The sequence below is a fragment of the Protobothrops mucrosquamatus genome, unplaced genomic scaffold (assembly GCF_001527695.2).
Source record: "Protobothrops mucrosquamatus isolate PMUCROS unplaced genomic scaffold, P.Mucros_1.0 scaffold2008, whole genome shotgun sequence".
Classification (NCBI taxonomy): Eukaryota; Metazoa; Chordata; class Lepidosauria; order Squamata; family Viperidae; genus Protobothrops; species Protobothrops mucrosquamatus.
In genome coordinates, this window is record NW_015388121.1 from 23,056 (window position 1) to 44,348 (window position 21,293).

A 21,293-nucleotide genomic window follows, 5' to 3' on the forward strand; every position below is an offset into this window, starting at 1 on the left:
GATGATCATGATGCGGGCTTCGGGGCGGTGCTGGCCCCGCCCTCTTGCCGCGGGGCATGCCGGTTAGAGCGACCGGCCTTGTAGGCCTGACAGGCGGCGGCCGCAGGGGCAGGCCGCTTCGGAGGATGGAGGGGCAACCCCCGCGCCCGGACTGGGAGTTCTCGCCGGGCATATTTTCAAAAAGAGACCCGTCAGCCACTTGTCTGAAATGGTCTATGCCAGGGGTCTTCAAACTTGGCCCTATGACTGGTGGACTTCAACTCCAAGAATTCCTCAGGCAGGCATGCTGGCTGAGGAATTCTGGGAGTTGAAGTCCACCAGTCATGAAAGGGCCCAGTTTGAAGACCCCTGGTTTAGGACTACATACCTGTATTACACTTTTTATGAGGGGGAAAAAAGGCAGAAATCTTACCCTTGTTCTACATTTAGTGATAATTACCTCTCTTCCAGGCGTGGAGCCACAAAACAGCCCACAAAAATCTGAACTAGGCCTCTCTCTCCTCTTTTTTTCCAGAATGTTCCTTCAAGATTTCCTCAAAATACTCATACCTGCCTTATATTCTATAGCAGGGGTCTTCCAACTTGGCCTTTTGATGACTTGTGGACTTCAACTCCCAGAATTCCTCAGCCAGCCACACTGGCTGAGGAATTCTGGGAGTTGAAGTCCACAAGTCTTAAAAGGGCCACGTTTGAAGATCCCTGGTATAGGGTTTCCTGCCTGAGCAGGGGGTTGAACTAGACGACCTCAAAAATCCTTATTATTGTGATTGTTAAAATAAAAGTAACCCCCTCCTTTGCACAGTAAACCAACCTCAAAAGGTTTGTTTGGAGTTAGATAACCAAAGGCCAGTTGACACTAATCAACTTTTTCTTATCAGGAAATAGTATCCAGCTATCCTTCTGTAACTTTTATCTTTTCAGTTTGGGGAGGTTGAAAGCTATCTAAGGGTTTTATAAACCCTTTTTAAAAGAAAGAAAAGTAAGTCAAATCAAAATGTAAAGTAATGATGTTTAAAAATTGAAAGTAACATAGAAAGTAACTCTGCAAGCTGACAAATTACAAAGTCCCTGTCATTTGCCCCTCAGGGTTAGGGACTTCAGTTCCCATAATGCTGGCTGGGGGATTCTGGGAGTTGGTCCACCCAGCTAACAAGTGGCCGAACACCAAAGTCGGCAGCTACTGTATGAAGATGGGCACATTTTTAGCACCAGCAATAATCTTGTGGGGGAGAGGAGGGGTAAAGGTAGTCCTTGTTTAGCAACCACAACTGAGCCTGGCAGCTTGGTTGCTAAGTGAAGCAAAGCAGTTGCTAAGTAACGTGGTGAGTTTTTACAACCTTTTGAGGCTTGCTTTGCTTTCCTGCACAGATTGTGAGGATTCGTTGCACAATTACTTTTTCTTCGCGCTCACAACAGTGGCCAGTCATTAAACAAGGACTACCTGTGCTTAAAGCAATTAGATCATGAAAAACCTGACTAAATTCTACCCGGCTTTGGAGACGGACCCCGGAGGAAGAACATGTGCCTGGCTGAGGAATTCTGGGAGTTGAAGTCCACAAGTCATAAAAGGGCCAAGTGTGAAGACCCCTGGTCTGAATTACGGCATTGACAGGACCGTTTTGACACAACCGTGGCAGCATCCCCCTGGTAACGGCATCAAAATCCGGGCGCTTGGCAACTGGCACGTATTTTAAGACAGGTGCCCTCTCCCATCTGATCCCCTTTGACAACCTTCCGACAAGTCCAGTCAATGGGCGAAGCAAGATTCGCTTAACGACTGCATGATTCACTTAACAGCCGCAGTGACTCGCAAGGAAGGTAGTAAAAATGGGGCAAAACTCAGTTCACAGCCATCTTGCTTAGTAACGGGGCTCAGCTGCAACCGTTAAGCCACTACCCGTTTTGGGGGTGGCTCGTGGTTGTGGACGTTCATGCCACATGAGCCTTTTCAGGCCAGCTATTCAAACGGGCATCATTGCCTCGGCTTTGTGCGTTTACCGCTTTAAGCCCTGCGCAGTTTCCCCTTTTGGGTGCCGATGCCGGTATATTATATTATATGGTTCTGATTTGATCTGTTCCACTTGCATGCTTTTCTCTCCCAAAAATCTTAATAATAATAGTAATGATTATGATGATGATGATGTTGGAAGGGACTTTGGAGGTCATCTAGTCCAACCCCCTGCTCAGACAGGTATCCCTATACCATATCGGACAAATGGCTGTCCAGTCTTTTCTTAAAAACTTCCAGTGTTGGAGCATTCACCGCTTCTGGAGGCAGGTTGTTCCACTGGTTAATTGCCCTCACTGTCAGGAAGTTTCTCCTTAGTTCCAGGTTGCTTCTCTCCTTGATGAGTTTCCATCCGTTGCTTCTTCTCCTGCCTTCCGGCGCTTTGGAGAATAGCTTGACTCCCTCTTCTTTGGGGCAGCCCCTGAGATATTGGACACTGCTATCATGTCCCCCCTCGTCCTTCTCTTCGTTAAACTAGACATCCCCAATTCCAGCAACCGTTCCTTACGTGTTTTAGCCTCCAGTCCCCTGATCCTCTTTGTTGCTCTTCTCTGCACTCTTTCTAGAGTCTCAGCATCTTATTCCCACATCTTATTCCATCTATCCTATAAAGCTGGTCTGTATGTACGGCGTTCATTCCATCTATCCTATAAAGCTGGTCTGTATGTACGGCGTTCAATAAAGCATGGCAAACACTCCGAGGAAATGTGTTCTTTTACAGACAATAAATCCAGATGGTTTTTATTATATTTTTGCAGGTGCACTTTTACATTCCTAGACGAGAGAGGCTATTACAGATAACAAGCTTTAAATCCATGGACAGAGAAAGAACTATTGACAATGTTCTTTATGTACAGATAAAACAGTAGTCGGTTAGATGTAACCCCGGGAAGGAAACATTGCTTGCAGGAAACAGTAGCATCTCTCATAGGGATAATATTCCTCGCTGGAACCAAGGGACGCTTATTCACTCCAGTGGGACTTACGCACAGGTCAGGAGCCCAGCAAATGAATTTCCCACAGGCCTTAACACAGTGTTTCTCAACCTTGACAATTTTAAGGCATGTGGACTTCAACTCCCAGAATTCCACAGCCAGCATTGCTGGCTGTGGAATTCTGGGAGTTGAAGTCCACATGCCTTAAAATTGTCAAGGTTGAGAAACACTGCCTTAACAGATCCTCTACTACAGGGGTCCCCAATCCTGGCAACTTGTAAGACTTGCGGATTTCAACTCCCAGAATTCCCCAGCCAGCGTCGCAGAAATTCTGGGAGCTGAAGTTCGCAAGTCTTCCAAGTTGCCAAGGCCGGAGACCCCTGCTCTATCGGTTTAGCGTAGTACCAAGGTTTAGTGTCCTATCCGGCGTGGGAGACGAGGAGTCAATTCAACATATTTAGGGGTAGTAAGTCAGGAAGGGCTGCCTTAAATAACAAGGCAATAGCTGACACCACCCCGGCTTATGAAAATGTCTCCAAAGGGGGTGTCAGCTTCAGAAAACACTCGTTTAAGAGGACAGGACACGAAAGGTGAAGACGGAGAAAAGTTTTAGGCGTGGGGAAAAGCAGGGGAGTCAAACTGCTCCAAGTGTCTCAAGTCAGAAAGGCAGCCAGCCATTAGGGAAACAATTTAGTACTCCCACTTCTCTTTCTGCTGAATGCTTGCCAAGCAGCTTGATGAAATTCTGGACCGGCCTTGTTCTGCCTGCTCACGGTGAAAAAGCCACAGGTCGGCGCCGGGCTTCATCTTTGCATACTTTTTATCATCTTTGGATTCCTCGCCGAACTTCCACCTCTTAAGTCAGTCCATTTTATTTTGTTTTAATTACAAGGGGAATTAGCCACAGCAAAATGGGTGGGTGGGCTCGGCAGAGTGTCTGTTACGTACGACTCTAAAAGGCCAAACCAGCTCGCCAAATAAACGCCCCTCTGACCCGTGTCTGATCAGCTGCTCGCCAGTCCAGAAACGTACTTGGCAAATTCAAAAGCAGAAGGTAACGTGGAATGAGGCTGGGAGGGGTGGGGGTCTCCGGAGGCACCACGCCAGCAGAACGCCTCTTGGGGGTCTCCTTAGAGAGGGTGCAAGACCCTGGAATTCTTACGCCTCCCCCCCCCGAATAGAGAACATGTAACAAGGACCCTTACGCTTAAGAGTAATGTCCTCGCGGACCCATGCAGACGTACACCCTTATACACAGTTGAAGAAAACGCGGGCGTTAAAAACATGTCGGGAAAAGAGCCGATGAGAATATATTCACAGTTACAACCGTCAACGTAAAAAAAAGGGGGGGGGGAAGACAACCGAACTTGCCGTGTGCAACAATGTTAAATACACAAACCGAACTATAAAACAATACAAAGGTGTTGGGGCGGGGTGGGCGCAGTCTTCAGCTCTTGGACCCCACCCCACCCCTTTTTCAGCAGCATCTCACTTTCCATCCCCTGGCTCGGTAGCCTGCCTTACTAACTACTAGGAGCAAAAAAAGAGGACGGGAGTTGGAACCTCTCGGACCCAGATATTTGGAGTCCCCCCCTCTCAAGCGTGGCTCCGATTTGTAACGCTGCCATTGAGAGGAGAGCAGAAGAAACCCCCCCTCCAGAGGTTTAATTTCTCCTGGGGGGGAACTGGAGATGAGAAGCTACAGTGGAAGACAAGGAAGCCGTGGGTCACAAACGCTCCCAGGTTCTAGAGGAGGAGATGGTGAGGAGAGGAAGGGGGACAACTATGGGTGGACAACTGCTAGACCAGGTAGACCCTCCTGGTCTCCACAGTTGAGGTTCTCCAGGAAACCGATCCACCTGGAACCGTGTTTGTTTGGTTGTTGTTGTTTTTAAATTCGTCCTTGCAAACAAGCCAAGGATTGATGGAACTTCCTTCTTTCTATTGCCAAAAAAAAATTAAAAAAAAATGGGAGAGCGGGTTTTGGAACCTTCCCCTTTGGCGTTTCTACCGAAAAGCTTTGGTGGCATGTTTCGGCCTCGCCTCTTTCGCAGTTTCCACCCACCCGCCCCCCAAAAGTGCCAGTCTTTCAATGGAAAAGGAAGAAGGGGGGGGGAGAGAGAGAAAAATAGTCATGGCTAGCAAAAAAACAAAATAAAATAAATCCTCTCGTCACTTCTCAACCTCGCTACCGGGCGTCATCGAGGTGACCGCGGCGAGGCTGGCCTTTGGCTCCAGGGATCGGAGAACCAGAGGTGAGAGAAAGAGCGGAAAAGGAAGAGAGAGAAGGCCACGGGGGGAGCAATGGGGGGGAAGGGGACGCACCACCACCGCCGCCACCGCCCCCCGTGCTTCTCTGGGCTTCTAAGACACACTAATGTAACTCATGCATTTCCGATTTGCTAACTAAAAGCTCGCTGCGCCTTCAACCCCGCAGCCCAAGGCGCAAAAACGTCCCTTCGCGGTAGGCCAGAGACCGCCCTGGGGAGCCTGTCCCGCCGGATGCAAAAGGGACGGATGTTTCTTCTCAAAAAAAGGCCTTCTTGTGGACTCGGGCCTCCTTTTTTTAAGTCCTAGCGCCTCGCGGCTTCGTTACCTCGCCTCTGCATGTGACGGCAAAATGGGAGCCCTGCCCTCGGCAGGCGCGACCGGTTTTTACTTGGGGACCAGCCCGCGAGACTGGGGGTACAGCTGGGAGGTGGAGGCGCTGGAGGGGGAGCTGCCGGACTTCCTTCCAGTTTTAGGCCTGCGGAATGCAAAATAAGAGGAGAAGCGTGAAGAAAGGAGCCAACTGTCCAAACAAAACGTCCCGACGGCGCGTTCACGGGTAGGAAAGACGACAAATCGTGATCTAATTCAGGGCTTTTCAACCTTTTCACCCACTGTACCACTTTTAGGGTATGGCAAATATTCAAGGACCACCCGTCGCCTAGCAAGGTGTCAAAAACTTGATGGACCCAAAAAAAAAAAAAGGAAAAAAGGGATGAAGTACAGGTAGTCCTTGACTTACAACAGTTCGCTTAGTGACTGTTCAAAGTTACAATGGCCCTGAAAAAAGTGCCCCCCGAGCCACAGCCGAGCAAGACACTTGCCTGCCCACCCGGCCGCGCTCTTCCTCCTGTCCGAGGTTTTCATTGTTGTGAGCATTTCTGTTGAGGATTGGCAGTGGGGGTGGGGTGGGGGGGTGTTTGGTTTTTATTCCCCCCGTCTGCTGGGTGGTTGCAGCAGGTTTTGGTCCCTTCACATGACCCTGGGACACTGTGACCGTCATAAATAGGAATCAGTTGCCAAGCATCTGAATGTAAATCACAAGACCCTGGAGAGGCTGCAACATTCCAGCTGATCGGCGCTTCTTCTAGGCTCAGCAGAAGCGCCAGGATGAGCGCCGAGCTCCAGCTGGAGCCTAGCGCTGATCCTGGGGCTTCCGCTGAGTCCTGACAGCCCTGCAGCTCCAGCCGTCTCTCGCTCAGGCTTGTGCGGTGCTGCCTCCGGTTCAGCTCATTCCCCTCCCCTGCTACCCCTTTTCTAGGAGGGTCGCGTACCACCTGCCAGGTGCCCATGTACCACAGGTGGTACCCGTCCCACTGGTTGAAAAGCCCTGATCTAAATCAGAAACCGGGCCGCGCAAATACATTTATGTCTCAGTGTTTCAGAAATTCCTGCATCTCCAGCAGATACTTTTTTTTTCTTTTTAACAGAAATCTCTTCCCCACTTGAGGAGGCTGAAAACCAGCCGATTCAGCCCTCCAACTTCTTAGACCTCCGAAAGAACAGTGGGTTAACATTCCAGCTCACCGGGATTTTGATTTCTTCGACGTGCTCTCAAAAGTAGAGGCGTCCACTTGGATCTCATCTTCATCTTGTAAAGCGGCTTCGAGGGCCGCCTGGACTTTGGGGGCGATGGCCGGGCCCTCGTAATCCCGCGTGGTCCGACTGGGCATATCCAGTTCCAGCAGGACGATGTTTTCTGCCTAAATAGTCGAAATTCGGGCAGAGCTTAATAACTTGATGATTTCAACAGGGTAATAATGTCTGGGGGGTTTTTTTTTCTAAATATTTTCTAGGTTTCTTTTTTTAAATATTCCCTTTATTTTGGGTTTATTGCTGTCTTTGGTAAGCCACACCAAGATGTAACATTGGGACGGCTTATGGCTCTCATAATTAAATAGGAGACAATTAATAAAGGCCACAGATTGCAGTTCCTGCAGGAATCTTCCCAACTCATGGTTGGCACTTGCTAGGACAGTGGTGGCGAACCTATGGCACGGGTGACAGAGGCGGCACTCGGAGCCCTCTCTGTGGGCACACGTGCCGTTGCCCCAGCCTCGCCTCCCCCTTGACCCTCTCCTCACCAGCAGCCCCCCTGGAGGAGAGTCGCCCCCGAGCGTGACCCACGCGGGGCAGCGCAGCCAAGGACATGGCAGCCAGGCAGCATAGACAAGACCAGTGATGGCGAACCTTTTAGAGACCGAGTGCCCAAACTGCAACCCAAAACCCACTTATGCATCGTCAGGTGCCGGGTGGGTATGGCCCATTGGGTGGGTGTGGCCCATTGGCTGGGCGTGGCTGTGGTGGTAACGGCAGACTGGGCGGGACTAAAAAGTTCAATCAATCAATTCCAACTTTGCAAGATCTTTTTTTTTCCCACGAGAAGTTGAAATTGACTGATTGATTGAACTTTTTTTTTGTGCACACAGCGGCGGAGGCCTAAAGCGAAAAGGTTTTATAAAACCCAGCTGAAGGCCTAGGACTGGGGCGACGGCACGCGTGCCCACAGAGAGGGCTCTGAGTGCCGCCTCTGGCATCCATGCCATAGGTTCCCCACCACTGGACAAGACACTGCCCTCACGGCCCATCGCGCACAGTCGATGCTGCGGGGTGAGGGCAGAGGGTGTGGCCGCCACGGCGCTGCTGGGCTGCCTGGGCAATCTGCGGTGGGCCCTGGAGGCGGTAAGTGGCCCTGCGGGCAGGCGGAGTGGGGGCGGGGCAGGGGGTGGAGCAGGGGCGGGGCCAGTTTTGGGGCACTCGGTCTCTAAAAGGTTCGCCATCACTCTGCTAGGAGTTAGATAAGGGTCCAGGGAATTTAAAAAGGGTGACTCTCTAAAAGGATGCAAATGACTGGTTGTCTGCAAGGAGTATAAATCCTTCCATCCGACTTGAAGACATTTCCCTTCTCATCCAAGAAATATCTTCAGCTCTGATTGGATGGTGGAGAATGGAAGAATTTATACTCCTTGCAGACAGCCGGTCATTTGCATCCTTTTAGAGCGTCATTGAGGCCACCTGGAGGCTTACCTGAGTCCTCAGGGTCACCTGAGTGGCGCAAATGGGCGTGGAGCCTTTTGGGGACTGCTGAAAGGAATTCTACACCCATTTGCACCACTCAGGAGACCCTGAGGACACAGGTATACCTCCAGGTGGCCTCAATGACTCTCTAAAAGAAGGCAAATGACCAGCAGTCTGCAAGGAGTATAAATCCTTCCATTCCCCACCATCCAGTCAGAACCTGAAGAAGCTTCTCGGATGAGAAGCGAAATGTCTTCAAGGAAAAACAAGAAAGTCCAGTTGCCTCATGAAAAAGCACCTTTGGGACAACCGTGACTTGGATGACTGTGAATCTCCATAGACTGCAGCCATAATGAGAAAGGCAGGGCTAGAGGAATCAAAAGTTGGAATTAAGATTGCCGGGAGAAATACCAACCACCTAAGATATGCAGATGATACCACTCTGATGGCAGAAAGTGAAGAGGAACTAAAGAGCCTCTTGATGCGGGTGAAGAAGGAGAATGCAAAAGTGGGCTTGAAACTCAACATTAAGAAAACCAAGATCACGGCATCAGGCCCTCTCAATTCCTGGCAAATAGATGGGGAAGAAATGGAGGTAGTGACAGATTTTATCTTCCTGGGCTCCAAGATCACCGCAGATCGGGACTGCAGCCAAGAAATTAAAAGACGCTGGCTCCTGGGGAGGAAAGCCATGGCAAATCTAGACATCATACTAAAAAGCAGAGACGTCACCCTGCCAACTAAAGTACATATAGTCAAGGCCATGGTTCTCCCAGTTGCAATGTATGGCTGTGAAAGTTGGACCAGAAGAAAGGCTGAGCGCCAAAGAATTGAGGCCTTTGAACTCTGGTGCTGGAGAAGACTCCTGCGAGTCCCCTGGACTGCAAGGCGATCCAACCGGTCAGTCCTGGACAAGATCAACCCCGACTGCTCTTTAGAAGGCCAGATCCTGAAGTGGAAACTCAAGGACTTTGGCCACCTAATGAGAAGGAAGGACTCCCTGGAGAAGAGCCTGATGCTGGGAAAGATGGAGGGCAAGAGAAGAAGGGGACGAGAGAGAAGGAGGTGGCTGGATGGAGTCACTGAAGCAGGAGGCCTGAGCTTCAATGGACTCCAGAAGATGGCAGAGGACAGGAAGGCCTGGAGGAACGTGGTCCGTGGGATCGCGATGGGTCGGACACGACTTCGCAACTAACAACAAAAGGCCTGTTTTTCTACCGACTGCACATCTTTCTCAGGTGAGACCTCCTGGTATTTATTTTTCACCGCACTCCTTAGTTTTATTCCCAATCTCCCCCATAAAACATAGTCTGAGCTCACCCTGTATCGAGCTTCTGGGCGGACCATCATGGACATCCTCGCATGCTGACTCAGGGGCCTCTTGTACCCCACGGCAGACACCGGCCTTCTCATCATTTGTTGGTTCCTGGAATAGGCAAGGGAAACAGCAGGTCAAATACACAATGCCCGCCCTCCTGTATGAGGAAAAAGACTTAAATACTTAAAGTGTAATAAAAATCTTAACCAGTAAGAAGGTTTCAAAGATTGTGGGGGAAACAAACTTAAACAAGAATTGCAAACAGGATCTATATGGTAAGGCAATCAAGATGGTCAGTCGGACAAGAAGCGTGGTGGTTACTTGTAGAAATATTAGAAAAAGTCTACATTTAATTGTTATTTCTCTAAATGATAAGGACTGTATTAATTCAAGTTGGGCAAAAAGAGAAAAATTTTTGAAAGAAGAGAAAACACCAAGCAAAGCTATTATGTGGACTATAGAATTATAGAAACTAATTGTTACTGATTGTTTTTTAAATATAAACCCAGACAACACTAAATATGAAGGTGACTATGCAAAAAAAAATTAATAAAACATATTTTTTAAAAAAACAAATACACAATGCCCTCTCTGTTTATAACATACACACACACACACACAAACACACACACCGTAAGATTTGGGGAGCCTTTCCGGCCACTATGAAGACAATTATTTAGTCTGGAATGATATAGGCTTTCCTCCCTGAGCACGGGGCTGGACTAGATGACCTCCCCACCATCCAGTCAGAACCTGAAGAAGCTTCTTGGATGAGAAGCAAAACATCTTCAAAGAAAAAAAACAAGGAAGTCCAGTTGCCTCTTGAAAAAGCACCTTTGGGACATCCCTATGGTCCCATGATCAGGGGACTGGAGGCTAAAACACATAAGCAACGATTGCTGGAATTGGGTCTGTCTAGTTTAATGAAGAGAAGGACGAGGGGGGGACAGGATAGCCGTCTTCCAATATCTCAGGGGTTGCCCCAAAGAAGAGACAGTCAAGCTATTCTCCAAAGCGCCTGAAGGCAGGACAAGAAGCAACGGATGGAAACTCATCAAGGAGAGAAGCAACCTGGAACTAAGGAGAAACTTCCTGACAGTGAGGACAATTAGCCAGTGGAACAACCTGCCTCCAGAAGCGGTGAATGCTCCAACACTGGAAGTTTTTAAGAGACTGGACAGCCATTTGTCCGAAATGGTATAGGGTTTCCTGCCTGAGCAGGGGGTTGGACTAGATGACCTCCAAGGTCCCTTCCAACTTTACTATTATTATTATTATTATTATTATTATTATTATTATTATTATTATTAATCTTCTCCTTTATCAGTAGGCCTGTCTTCTGCAGGAAGATCTGTCCCCAACCTGGTCTTTCAGATCGTCCACTGGTGCCCCTGTCACCACTCTGAGTCCCTAACTGCGTCGGAAGGATGAGGAAAGGAAGGAGGTGGGATGTGTAGGGTAGTTGAGAGGAGGAAGGAGGAGGGAGGTGTAGGTAGGAGAAGAGAGAGGAGGGAAGTAGGCAGGAAGGGTGAAAGAGAGGGTGGACGCAGGCGGGGGGGAACTGCTGAACATCTCGGAATAGATATTTAATATGGGATTTTTTTCCTTGTTTATTAATGTATACCATATTTGTAACTTGTTTATTTGAAAATCAATAAAAATTTGAATATATATATAAAAAAATCAGAACCATATAATATAATATACCGGCATCGGCACCCAAAAGGGGAAACTGCGCAGGGCTGCCCCAAAGAAGAGGGAGTCAAGCTGTTCTCCAAAGCGCCTGAAGGCAGGACGAGAAGCCACGGGTGGAAACTAAATCAGGGAGTTAAGGAATTGAGTTTGTGTGAACTGTGTTTTGTTTGCCCTGGACATGGACTCAGGTCTGTGAAGAATAAAAGAGGATTGGTGTTTTTTTTTTTCTCCCGCGGTTCCAGCCTGCTTAGTTGGAAGAGGGGCTTCTCCTTGTGAGCGTAACCAGGACTCATGTGGGGCTGGGACAGAACAGACGTCTTCCTCAACCCTCCAAGTGAAAGGGGACTCACTCCAGTCGGGTGATGGGGTGAAGTTTCCACTGGTCCTCCTCCTCATCAAAGAAGGATCTGTTCATGATCTTGTTCTTCTCTTCCAGAGGAATGAAGTTCTCGATGATCAAGTGCCTGGGTCAGATCGGGAAAGGAGAAAGAGTGAGAGACGGCGGCCTGGGTGGGAACCCAGAAGATGTCTTCCTCGGCGGACTACACTTCCCAGATGGACCACGTCAACAGTTCTTGTCTCTGGGGCAGCTGACCACCGTCCCGTTGCTTCCCTCCCACGTTCTGGACCAGGGTTGGGGGGGGGGGGAAGGATGGCCCTGTTGTGGCTTGTAGACTTCCATCCCTGGAATTCTGGCTTCCCGGGCTGGCTCGGGAATTCTGGGAGTTGTAGTCCCCAAGGTATCAAGGAGCCGCCTCTGTTCTAGACCTGAAAACGGCAATACACGGGTTAGTCGGAACCTACTTCAGCTTGAGCTCCCGGGTCAGCTCGTTCTGGGTCTGTTCCAGTTCTTGCCTCTCCTTGATGTGCTCCTCCTGCAGGTCGTGGATTTCGGCCTTCACGGCTTGCAGCTTAGAAAACAGCTGGAAGAGAGGAATACAGCTGTCGAGGGGGACATGCACAAGGCGACTACCTCTGCGCAAAAGACCATGCGTGGGCAGTGGCTAGAATGCGGCACTGCAGGCGGATTCTGACCACAGCTTGGAGTTCGATTGTGACTGGCTCAAGCCTTCCAGCCTTCCAAGCTTGGTAAAATGAGGACCCAGATTGTTGGGGGCAATACGCCAACTCTGCAAAACTGCTTAGAGAGGGCTAGAAAGCACTATGAAGAGATATATGTCTATTGTTCAACACACACACCCCATCTCTCATCTACCTATCATCTATCTCTCATCTCTATCGATCATCTATCACAGTGGTGGCGAACCTATGGCACGGGTGCCAGAGGCGGCACTCAGAGCCCTCTCTGTGGGCACGCACGCCGTCGCCCCAGTCCTAGGCCTTCAGCTGGGTTTTATAAAACCTTTTCGCTTTAGGCCTCCGCCGCCGTGTGCAAAAAAAAAGGTTCAATCAATCAGTCAATTTCAACTTCTCGCGGGAAAAAAAAGATCTTGCAAAGTTGGAATTGATTGATTGAACTTTTTAGTCCCGCCCCGTCTGCCGTTACCACCGCAGCCACGCCCACCCAGTGGGCCACGTCCAGCCAATGGGCCACACCCACCCGGCACTCGACGATGCATAAGTGGGTTTTGGGTTGCAGTTTGGGCACTCGGTCTCTAAAAGGTTCGCCATCGCTGATCTATCATTTGTATCTCTATATGTTATCTATAGCTATAGCTATCTATCTCTCATCTCTCATCATCCATCCATCCATTTATCTATACCTATCATCTCTATCTATCATAGATGATAGATGAGCAGAGGAAGTGCCATGGTTAGAATGGTGTATTTCAGGCAAACTCTGCCCACAGCCGGGAGTTCGATCCTAACCAGTCCTCCTCCTCCTCTTTTCTTCTTTCTTTTCTTTTCCACAACCCCCCCTTCTAGCACTGATGATGTTACCTACTTGTGCAATGAAACATCTGCAAAAAAGCAACCCAGCTCAGAGAGATCCAAGGTCCTCACAGTTTTCCTCCTCCTCCTCCTCTTCCTCCTCCTCCTCACAACCCCCCCAACACTGATGATGTTCCCCAGTTGGGTAACGAAATGTCTGCAAGCAAACCACCAAACTCAGAGAGCACCAAGGAACCCATAGTCCTTCTCAACTCCTCCTCCTCCTCCTCCTCCTCCTCCTCCTCCTCCTCCTCGCAAACCCCACTCCCTTCTAACACTGATGATGTTCCCTAGTTGGGTCATGAAACGTCTGCAAGAAAACCACCAAGCTCTGAGAGCACCAAGGACCCTACAATCCTCCTCCTCCTCCTCCTCCAACCTTTTTCCCTTCTAGCATGGACGATCTTCCCCAGTTGGGTCACGAAACGTCTGCAAGACCAACAACCTACAGCTCAGGGATCCCCAAGGAACCCCAGCTCATTCCAACCCTGAGCTACAAAGATTCTCCTTGACTGGTCATCACCTTTTTCAGTTTTTTAGTTTTGATGTCCACCTCCTGCTGTAAGGAGCTGTAGGTCTCCTTCAGCTCCAGGGTCTCTTCATCCCGGCTTTCCATCTGCTGTTGGATTTCTCGCTCCCGTCGTTTCTGTAGGACACATCAAGGTGTTCGCGTTCATTTCAAGCTTCTCCGTTCACTGATCTAGGCCTTCACGTTCTTGTGAGAGCGCCCTTCATAGGGGGGGACTCTCAACTTGGCTGAAGAATTAACCCAGACATGTCAAACACAAGGCCCGGGGGCCGGATGCGGCCCGTGAAGTGGTTTCATGTGGCCTGCGAAGCCATCTTGGAAACAGTGAGGGAATGGCCCCCTCTGCCTTGGCCCTGGCCCAGGCCAGCCGGGAGCCAATGTACAATTTTGTGGTGGCCATCTATGCTGAAAGGCATTCAGTCTTAGCTCCACAAGACCGTCTGGAAACAGCGAGGAACCGGCCCCTGCCGCGTCGGCCCAGCCCCCTAGGTGCATGCTGGGGAGGTGTCACCCTTTGTGAGGAATGAAGAAATGCACCATCGCCTGGAAGTGGACAGCAAATGGCCCTCGCCTACTTCACATATCCGGCTTGATGGGCTCTGCTCTGGTCCCACCTCCTTCTGCCAGAGACCCTCAGATCTGTCCCACTCCTGCCCAGGCCCCCCACAGGCCCCCTTGATGCGAATGTAGAGCTGGCCACGCCCACCCAGTAGGCCACACCCACTCCATCCACGCCCACCCAGTAGGCCGCAACCCCCCCCCGAGGGCAATTGAGTTTGACACCCCTGAATTAACCCATCTCCCAAGAGGGTTCGGAGCCTGAATTTGCGGAGGAAAATGAGCTGGAAGGGGACCCTATGGAGGCTGAGGGTGTCTGTGGCCTCAGAGGAATGTGTTGTTGCTGATCTCTTGTTCTGTGACTTCTGCTGGGAAACCCGGAAACTCTGACCCTTGGACTGGCTGACAACGTTGCTTCCCTTTTGAAATGGCTCAGGCAAGCATGTATTCATACAGACTGGTTAGATTTATGATGTATGTGTCATTCCTTGTTATCTCCGTGGCCTTGAGTAAATTCCTCTCCTAATCAGACTGCATGTGAAACTACTGGCAGCCAGAGGCAGCTGAAGGTGTGTGTGTGTCTTCCTTTGTTTGGAGCAGTGGTTCTCAACCTTTTTAATGCCGTGACCCCAACCGGTCGTAAGTCGAGGACTAAACCGGTCGTAAGTCGAGGACTAAACCGGTCGTAAGTCGAGGACTACCCAACCGGTCGCAAGTCGAGGACTTTCCCTGCCCGGGAGCGCCACACATGCGTGGTTCTGCCCCCTGCGCCGGCCGAGGCGTAGCTGGCAAGCGGCAGAGACGGAGCAGGCCGACCACCAGCTGGCCCAGCCCAAGGGAGGTAAGGCACCCGCCGGAAAAGGGGGAAAAAATGGCAGACAAAAAAATGGCAGACAAAAAAAATGGCGGACAGCCTTGCTTGGTGACCCCCATGAAATGGTCGATCGACCCCAAATGGGGTCCCGACCCACAGGTTGAGAACCACTGGTTTGGAGGCTTGCCAGAAACTGTGGGAGCGTTTGGGGAAAATTTGGAGCAATTAAAGGGCGGTTTGAATTGCCAGCTGACTGCACTGCCTCGGTGCTGCACCCTGGGTCATCACAATATCAATGAATTAAAAGTTATGAAGTCAACAAGTTCAGAAACCCGTTTGACTCTCACACTCTTAACTTAAAAACTATAACTGCTGATTCTCAACAGAGAGCGACTGATTATACAGTACAGAAATTTTAATCAGAGGAAAAAATAGAAGGAAGTAAAGATGGCTGGCTACTTCAAGGGACTGCGGTTTAGGACGTTTTTTGCTGGAAACGAGCATTCTTCCAGTTTCCAGCCCAAAAAAAAGGTCCACTGGATATAATGGGTCCACTTAAAATGACTGCCCTGTTCTCTTAATGACCACGCTGTCCATTTAACCACAAAAAAATAATTTTAAAAAGAAATGGCCAATAATGAATATTTCATTTTAATCACATTTTAAATTTAGTATTATTGTATTAGTTATCTGTTTTAACTGGCTGTAAGCCGCCCTGAGTCCATTAGGAGAAGGGCGGGGTATAAATTTGATAAAATAAATAAAAATAAATAAAATAAAAAAAAAGTTAATAAAATCAGGCAGAGTCACATGGTGACCCGCTTTACGGCCTCCGTAACGTGCGACCGTAATTCCTGGCTCAGTTACCCTCGATAAGTCAGGGACCGCCCGTAGTTTTCACACTTGTGAAAGACCTTTGCTTGGGAAATATTCTCAGGGCCCTTGGTCCAGGTAGGAAAGGGGAGGCCCTTGGTCTGCAGGTAAACAACAAAATGAAAGATGTGGGGAAAAAATGGGCGGTTTCTGCCCTTATCTCACCTGCTCGGCAATCTCTTGCCGCTTCTGTTCCAGAATTTTCTGCTGCTCGTTTGTGTGGTCCACAATGTTCTTCCCGCCAACAAGAAGCTTGCTCTCCATGGCCTTAGAAATGAAAAATGAAGGAGCACCGGGGGAGAAATTTCATAAAATTAGAACGTTGCAGATATCATCCTGGTCTCACAACTGCAATTCCAGTCAACTTAAAAGTTTAATATCTATATCTGTATCTATCCATCTATCCATCTATCCATCTATCCATCTATCTATCTATCTATCTATCTCTATATCTATCTATATATATGTATATATATATATGTCTCTATCTCTCTATCTCTATCTCTGTATCTCTCTGTATCTATCTATCTATATCTATCTGTCTGTCTGTCTATCTATCTATCTCTAAGATCTCTGTATCTCTGTCTATCTGTATCTATCTCTGTCTGTCTGTCTGTCTGTCTGTCTCTCTCTCTATCTATCTATCTATCTATCTATTATCTGTCTCTCTCTATCTATCTATCTATTTATCTATCTATGTCTGTCTGTCTGTCTGTCTGTCTATCTATCTATCTAATCATCATTATGCTGGTTAATGACCAATAAAAATATACTATTTGGTATAAAAGACATCTTACCTTGATTTTGGCCCCCAGCTTTTCAGCCGCTTCTTTCTCACGTTTCAAGTCCTCCATCTTCTTCTCCTTCTCCTTCAGCAGCCTCATCTTGTCGCCGGCGACCAAGCTGTGGTCCTCCAGGATGGCCTTCTTCTCTACCTCCAGCTTCTCCTGCTGCTCTTTCCAGTAGTCATCTTTGTCCACCCTTCCCTCTTCTCCACCCTCCTCCTCTTCCTCCTCCTCCTCCTCCTCTTCCTCCTCCTCCTCCTCCTCCCCGATCCCGCCGTCTCTCCTCCTCTCCTTCTTCTTCTTCTTGACGATGGACCTTTTCTCCAGCTGGGCCTTCAGGCGAGCAATTTCTTCTTGGAATTCCCGCAGGAGAGCATCCTTGGGGTCTTCGTTGACTCTGGGCTTGTTCTTGATGTTCTTGGCCCGGTTGGCGTACCGCAAGGTGGTCAAGGTTTCCTCCACGTTGTAGGAGGCCGGGCCGATGTTGGCCACCATTACCGTCTTGGCGTTGCCGCCCAAGGAATCCTGGAGCAGGCGGGTCAGCTTCGAGTCTCGGTAGGGAATGTGGGTGCTTTTGCCGTCCACGAGGGCCGATATGACGTTGCCCAAGGCGGAGAGAGAGAGGTTGATCTTGGTGGCTTCTTTCAACCTCTCGCCCTGGGCTCCCGTCTTGGACTGGCGCTCGCTGCCCGCCAGGTCCACCAGGTTCAGCTTCCCAACACGGATATGGTTCTCCCCGTCCAGCCCAACCTCACTGCACTCAATGGTGATGACGAAAATGGCGTGGGAGCGCGAACTGTGCTCGTTCATGTTGGTGGCGCCCACCGACCGATTCTGGTTGCCGACGTTCATCACGTGCTCGATTTCTTTCACGCTTTTGGTGACAAAGGAGGAGAGGTCTTTGACGTAGACGCCCGTGTCAGGCCGCTCCTTCAGCTCCAGCCTCTTGGATTGGTCCTTGGAGAGCAAGTCCCTGATCTCCTCTTGGTAGATCTCCAAGTAGGAGGCCCTCACCAGATACTGCTGGTTCTGCGACCGAGAGATGTGGGTGAAGACATGGTCGAAGGAGTTGGGGATGACCCCTCTTTTCTCGGGGTCCCCACGCACCCCTTCCATGGTGTAGGTTTTCCCTGTCCCAGTTTGCCCGTAGGCGAAAATGGTCCCGTTGAAGCCCTGGAGAACCGAGTCCACCAGAGGCCGGAAAGTCTCATCGTAAAGCTCAAACTGTTTAGAGCTCCAGTCGTAAACAGAGTCAAAGGTGAACGTCTTTGGAAGCTCGTGAGATGTTCCCCGGGGGTTCTTGACTGAGACTTGCCCCAGTTTCACGTCCACTTCCACCACTTGCTCATAGGAAGCCACTTTCTCCTTGCCGTTCATTGGCCGGCATCGTACGACAACTCTGACCGTCTCCGAGCACTTTAACTTCAACATGACAACAGATTAGCCCGGGGACCAAAGGAACGGATGACGGGATCGCGAACAGCAAGGATCCTTCTAATCCTGCAAATAATGGAGTGCAACAACAGAACGTAAGTGCTCAGACTCCATAATAGCTAGCATAGCAAGCAGAAGTTCCTATTCTACCATATTCACACTTAACATCCTAGATCAGGGGTGTCCAACCTTGGCAACTTTAAGACTTTTAGCCTCCAGTTAGGGGACTGGAGGATAAAACATATAAGAAACGGCTGCTGGAATTGGTTATGTCTAGTTTAATGAAGAGAAGGACGAGGGGGGACAGGATAGCCGTCTTCCAGTATCTCAGGGGCTGCCCCAAAGAAGAGGGAGTCAAGTTGTTCTCCAAAGCGCCTGAAGGCAGGACAAGAAGTAACGGGTGGAAACTGATCAAGGAGAGAAGCAACCTGGAACTAAGAAGAAACTTCCTGACAGTGAGAACATTTAACCAGGGGAACAACCTGCCCCCAGAAGCGGTGAATGCTCCAACACTGGAAGTCTTTAAGAAGAGACTGGACAGCCATTTGTCCGAAATGGTATAGGGTTTTCTGCCTGAGCAGGGGGTTGGACTAGATGACCTCCAAGGTCCCTTCCAACTTTATTATTATTATTATTATTATTATTATTATTATTATTATGGATCATCGCACAGTCAGCCAGATGTTCAGACTGGATTTGGCATTTTGTCTACCTATCGAGTCCTTCCCAAGGACCTGGGATAGGCAGATGTGAATGTTTGATGGTATTACAGATCTCGTCACAGGATGGAAGCAGTTCCTAGTAAGGCCGCCTTTTGCAATTGATTAATCGCGAATTTGTCAATGCCGATGATGGTGTACAGTCACTAAGTGAACTGTTGTAAGTCGAGGACTATCTGTACTTCATCACTTTTTTTCTTTTTTTGGGGGGGTCATCAGGTTTTTGACACCTTGCTAGGCGACTGGTGGTACTCGGATATTGCCATATCCTAAAAGTGGTACAATGGGTGAAAAGGTTGAAAAGCCCTGGACTAGATGACCTCCAAGGTCCCTTCCAATATCATGATGATGATGATTATAGGACTTCAACTCCCAGGATTCCCCAGCCAGCCATGATAAACCTTTCTATTCCCCACAATCCATCTCATCCATCTTGGATGAGAAGGAAAATGTCTTCAAAGAAAAAACAAAGAAGTCCAGTGGCCTCCAGAAAAAGCATCTTTGGGATATTTATGGAATTGTAAGCCACCCTGGGTCATTTGATAATGAGATGGGGGACATACAAATGTAATCCATCCATCCATCCATCCATCCATCCATCCATCCATCAATCAATCACTCCTTCTGGGAATAAAAATGACAGCTCCCCTAAGCTCTGCTGTGTTCAACCCCTTGCTACCTGCTCTTCTGTGCCTACTTCAGCTGCCAGAGGACTCCAGATGAAGTTAAACACGGCTCCAGACTCACACCAGGTGCAGCTGAACAGCGGGCAAAGGCTGTTGTTGCCAGAGGAACGGCAGTGACTCACACCTTACCCTCCTCTGTGTAAAGTGTCAATGGTTGAGCCATCCTTTTACCATCAGCTCATCAGCAGAGCTTAATGTCGGCTGGATCCCGCCAGGATTTTAACCCTGGCATCTGTTTGCAACAAACCCGGATTCTCCCAGTGAAAATGGAATCCGTGGGGCTTCTGATTCACGCCGATTGTCTCTGCTACTCTTCTCATCCCCCGGGGATTAAATGGAAAGATCAGAAGCATCTCTGACTTATTAGAAATTCTTCACATCCACAAGGACCCTACGCCCTCGTCCCTCACATCCTTCAGGAGAAAGATGATCAGGGGACTGGAGGCCAAAGCATATAAGGAAAGGCTGCTGGAATTGGGTATGTCTAGTTTAACGAAGAGAAGGACGAGGGGGGACATGATAGCAGTGTTCCAGTATCTCAGGGGCTGCCCCAAAGAAGAGGGAGTCAAGCTATTCTCCAAAGCGCCTGAAGGCAGGACAAGAAGCAACGGGTGGAAACTCATCAAGGAGAGAAGCAACCTAGAACTAAGGAGAAACTTCCTGACAGTGAGAAGAATTAACCAGTGGAACAACCTGCCTCCAGAAGCGGTGGGTGCTCCAACACTGGAAGTTTTTAAGAAGAGACATTTGTCCGAAATGGTATAGGGATACCTGTCTGAGCAGGGGGTTGGACTAGATGACCTCCAAAGTCCCTTCCAACGTCATCATCATAATCATTACTATTATTATTAAGATTTTTGGGAGAGAAAAGCATGCAAGTGGAACAGATCAAATCAGAACCATATAATATAATATACCGGCATCGGCACCCAAAAGGGGAAACTGCGCAGGGCTGCCCCAAAGAAAAGGGAGTCAAGCTCCAACACTGGAAGTTTTTAAGAAGAGACTGGACAGCCATTTGTCCGAAATGGTGTAGGGTTTCCTGCCTGAGCAGGGGATTGGACTAGATGACCTCCAAGGTCCCTTCCAACTTTATTATTATTATAAAAAGTGTTAGAACTGAGCAATTTTTGATTCAAGAGGAAGCTACCTTGGAGCAGAAAACTCCCTCTGGGTGACCTTGTCAGGTCCCTGTCGTTTTCTTGGCTGCAAAACCAACCGCTGTGCTATTATTGCGTTCTCCCACCCAGGACATATTTTTCCACCAATTTCCTAGCTCTAGCCTACATCTGGACACATTTCTGGCAGAAACCCGGTCTATTTTTGGTTTTCTTAAGTCAGCGAAGGTGAGTCAGACACTACGACAGTGAAGCTGGCCAATTTTGGGCTCACCTTCTGGGGGTGTTGTCGTCCTTCAGCATGGGAACTCTTTACGTCTTAGCCCTCTGCAATGTCTCGTGTTCTCCAGAGGTGTTTGTGACTTGGTGTTTCATAACTTCCGTAAAGGGGCACAACGGAAGTGATGGCTGATACATCGCCCGGGTCCTCATCTAGACTATTCAATTCAATCAGAATAGAGCTGGAAGGGACCTTGGAGGTCTTCTAGTCCAGCCCCGTTCAAGCAGGAGACCCTATACTATTTCAGACAAATGGCTGTCCAGTCTCTTCTTAAAAACCTCCAGTGATGAAACACCCACAATTTCTGAAGGCAAGGAGTTCCACTGGTTAATTGTCCTCACTGTTAGGAAGTTTCTCCTTAA

General features: G+C 49.1%; 1 protein-coding gene across 1 annotated transcript; it reads right to left on the bottom strand.

Moving 5' to 3' along the window:
* Positions 1–5,598: 5,598 nt before the first annotated feature.
* On the bottom strand, positions 5,599–18,125 carry KIF3B (kinesin family member 3B). Its single transcript, XM_015823837.1, has 8 exons — positions 16,707–18,125; positions 16,075–16,176; positions 13,659–13,781; positions 12,047–12,165; positions 11,593–11,706; positions 9,550–9,655; positions 6,739–6,914; positions 5,599–5,689 (listed from the first exon to the last, which is right to left on the bottom strand). The coding sequence occupies exons 1-8, from the start codon at positions 18,123–18,125 to the stop codon at positions 5,599–5,601; spliced, it is 2,250 nt and encodes a 749-aa protein (XP_015679323.1).
* Positions 18,126–21,293: the final 3,168 nt, after the last annotated feature.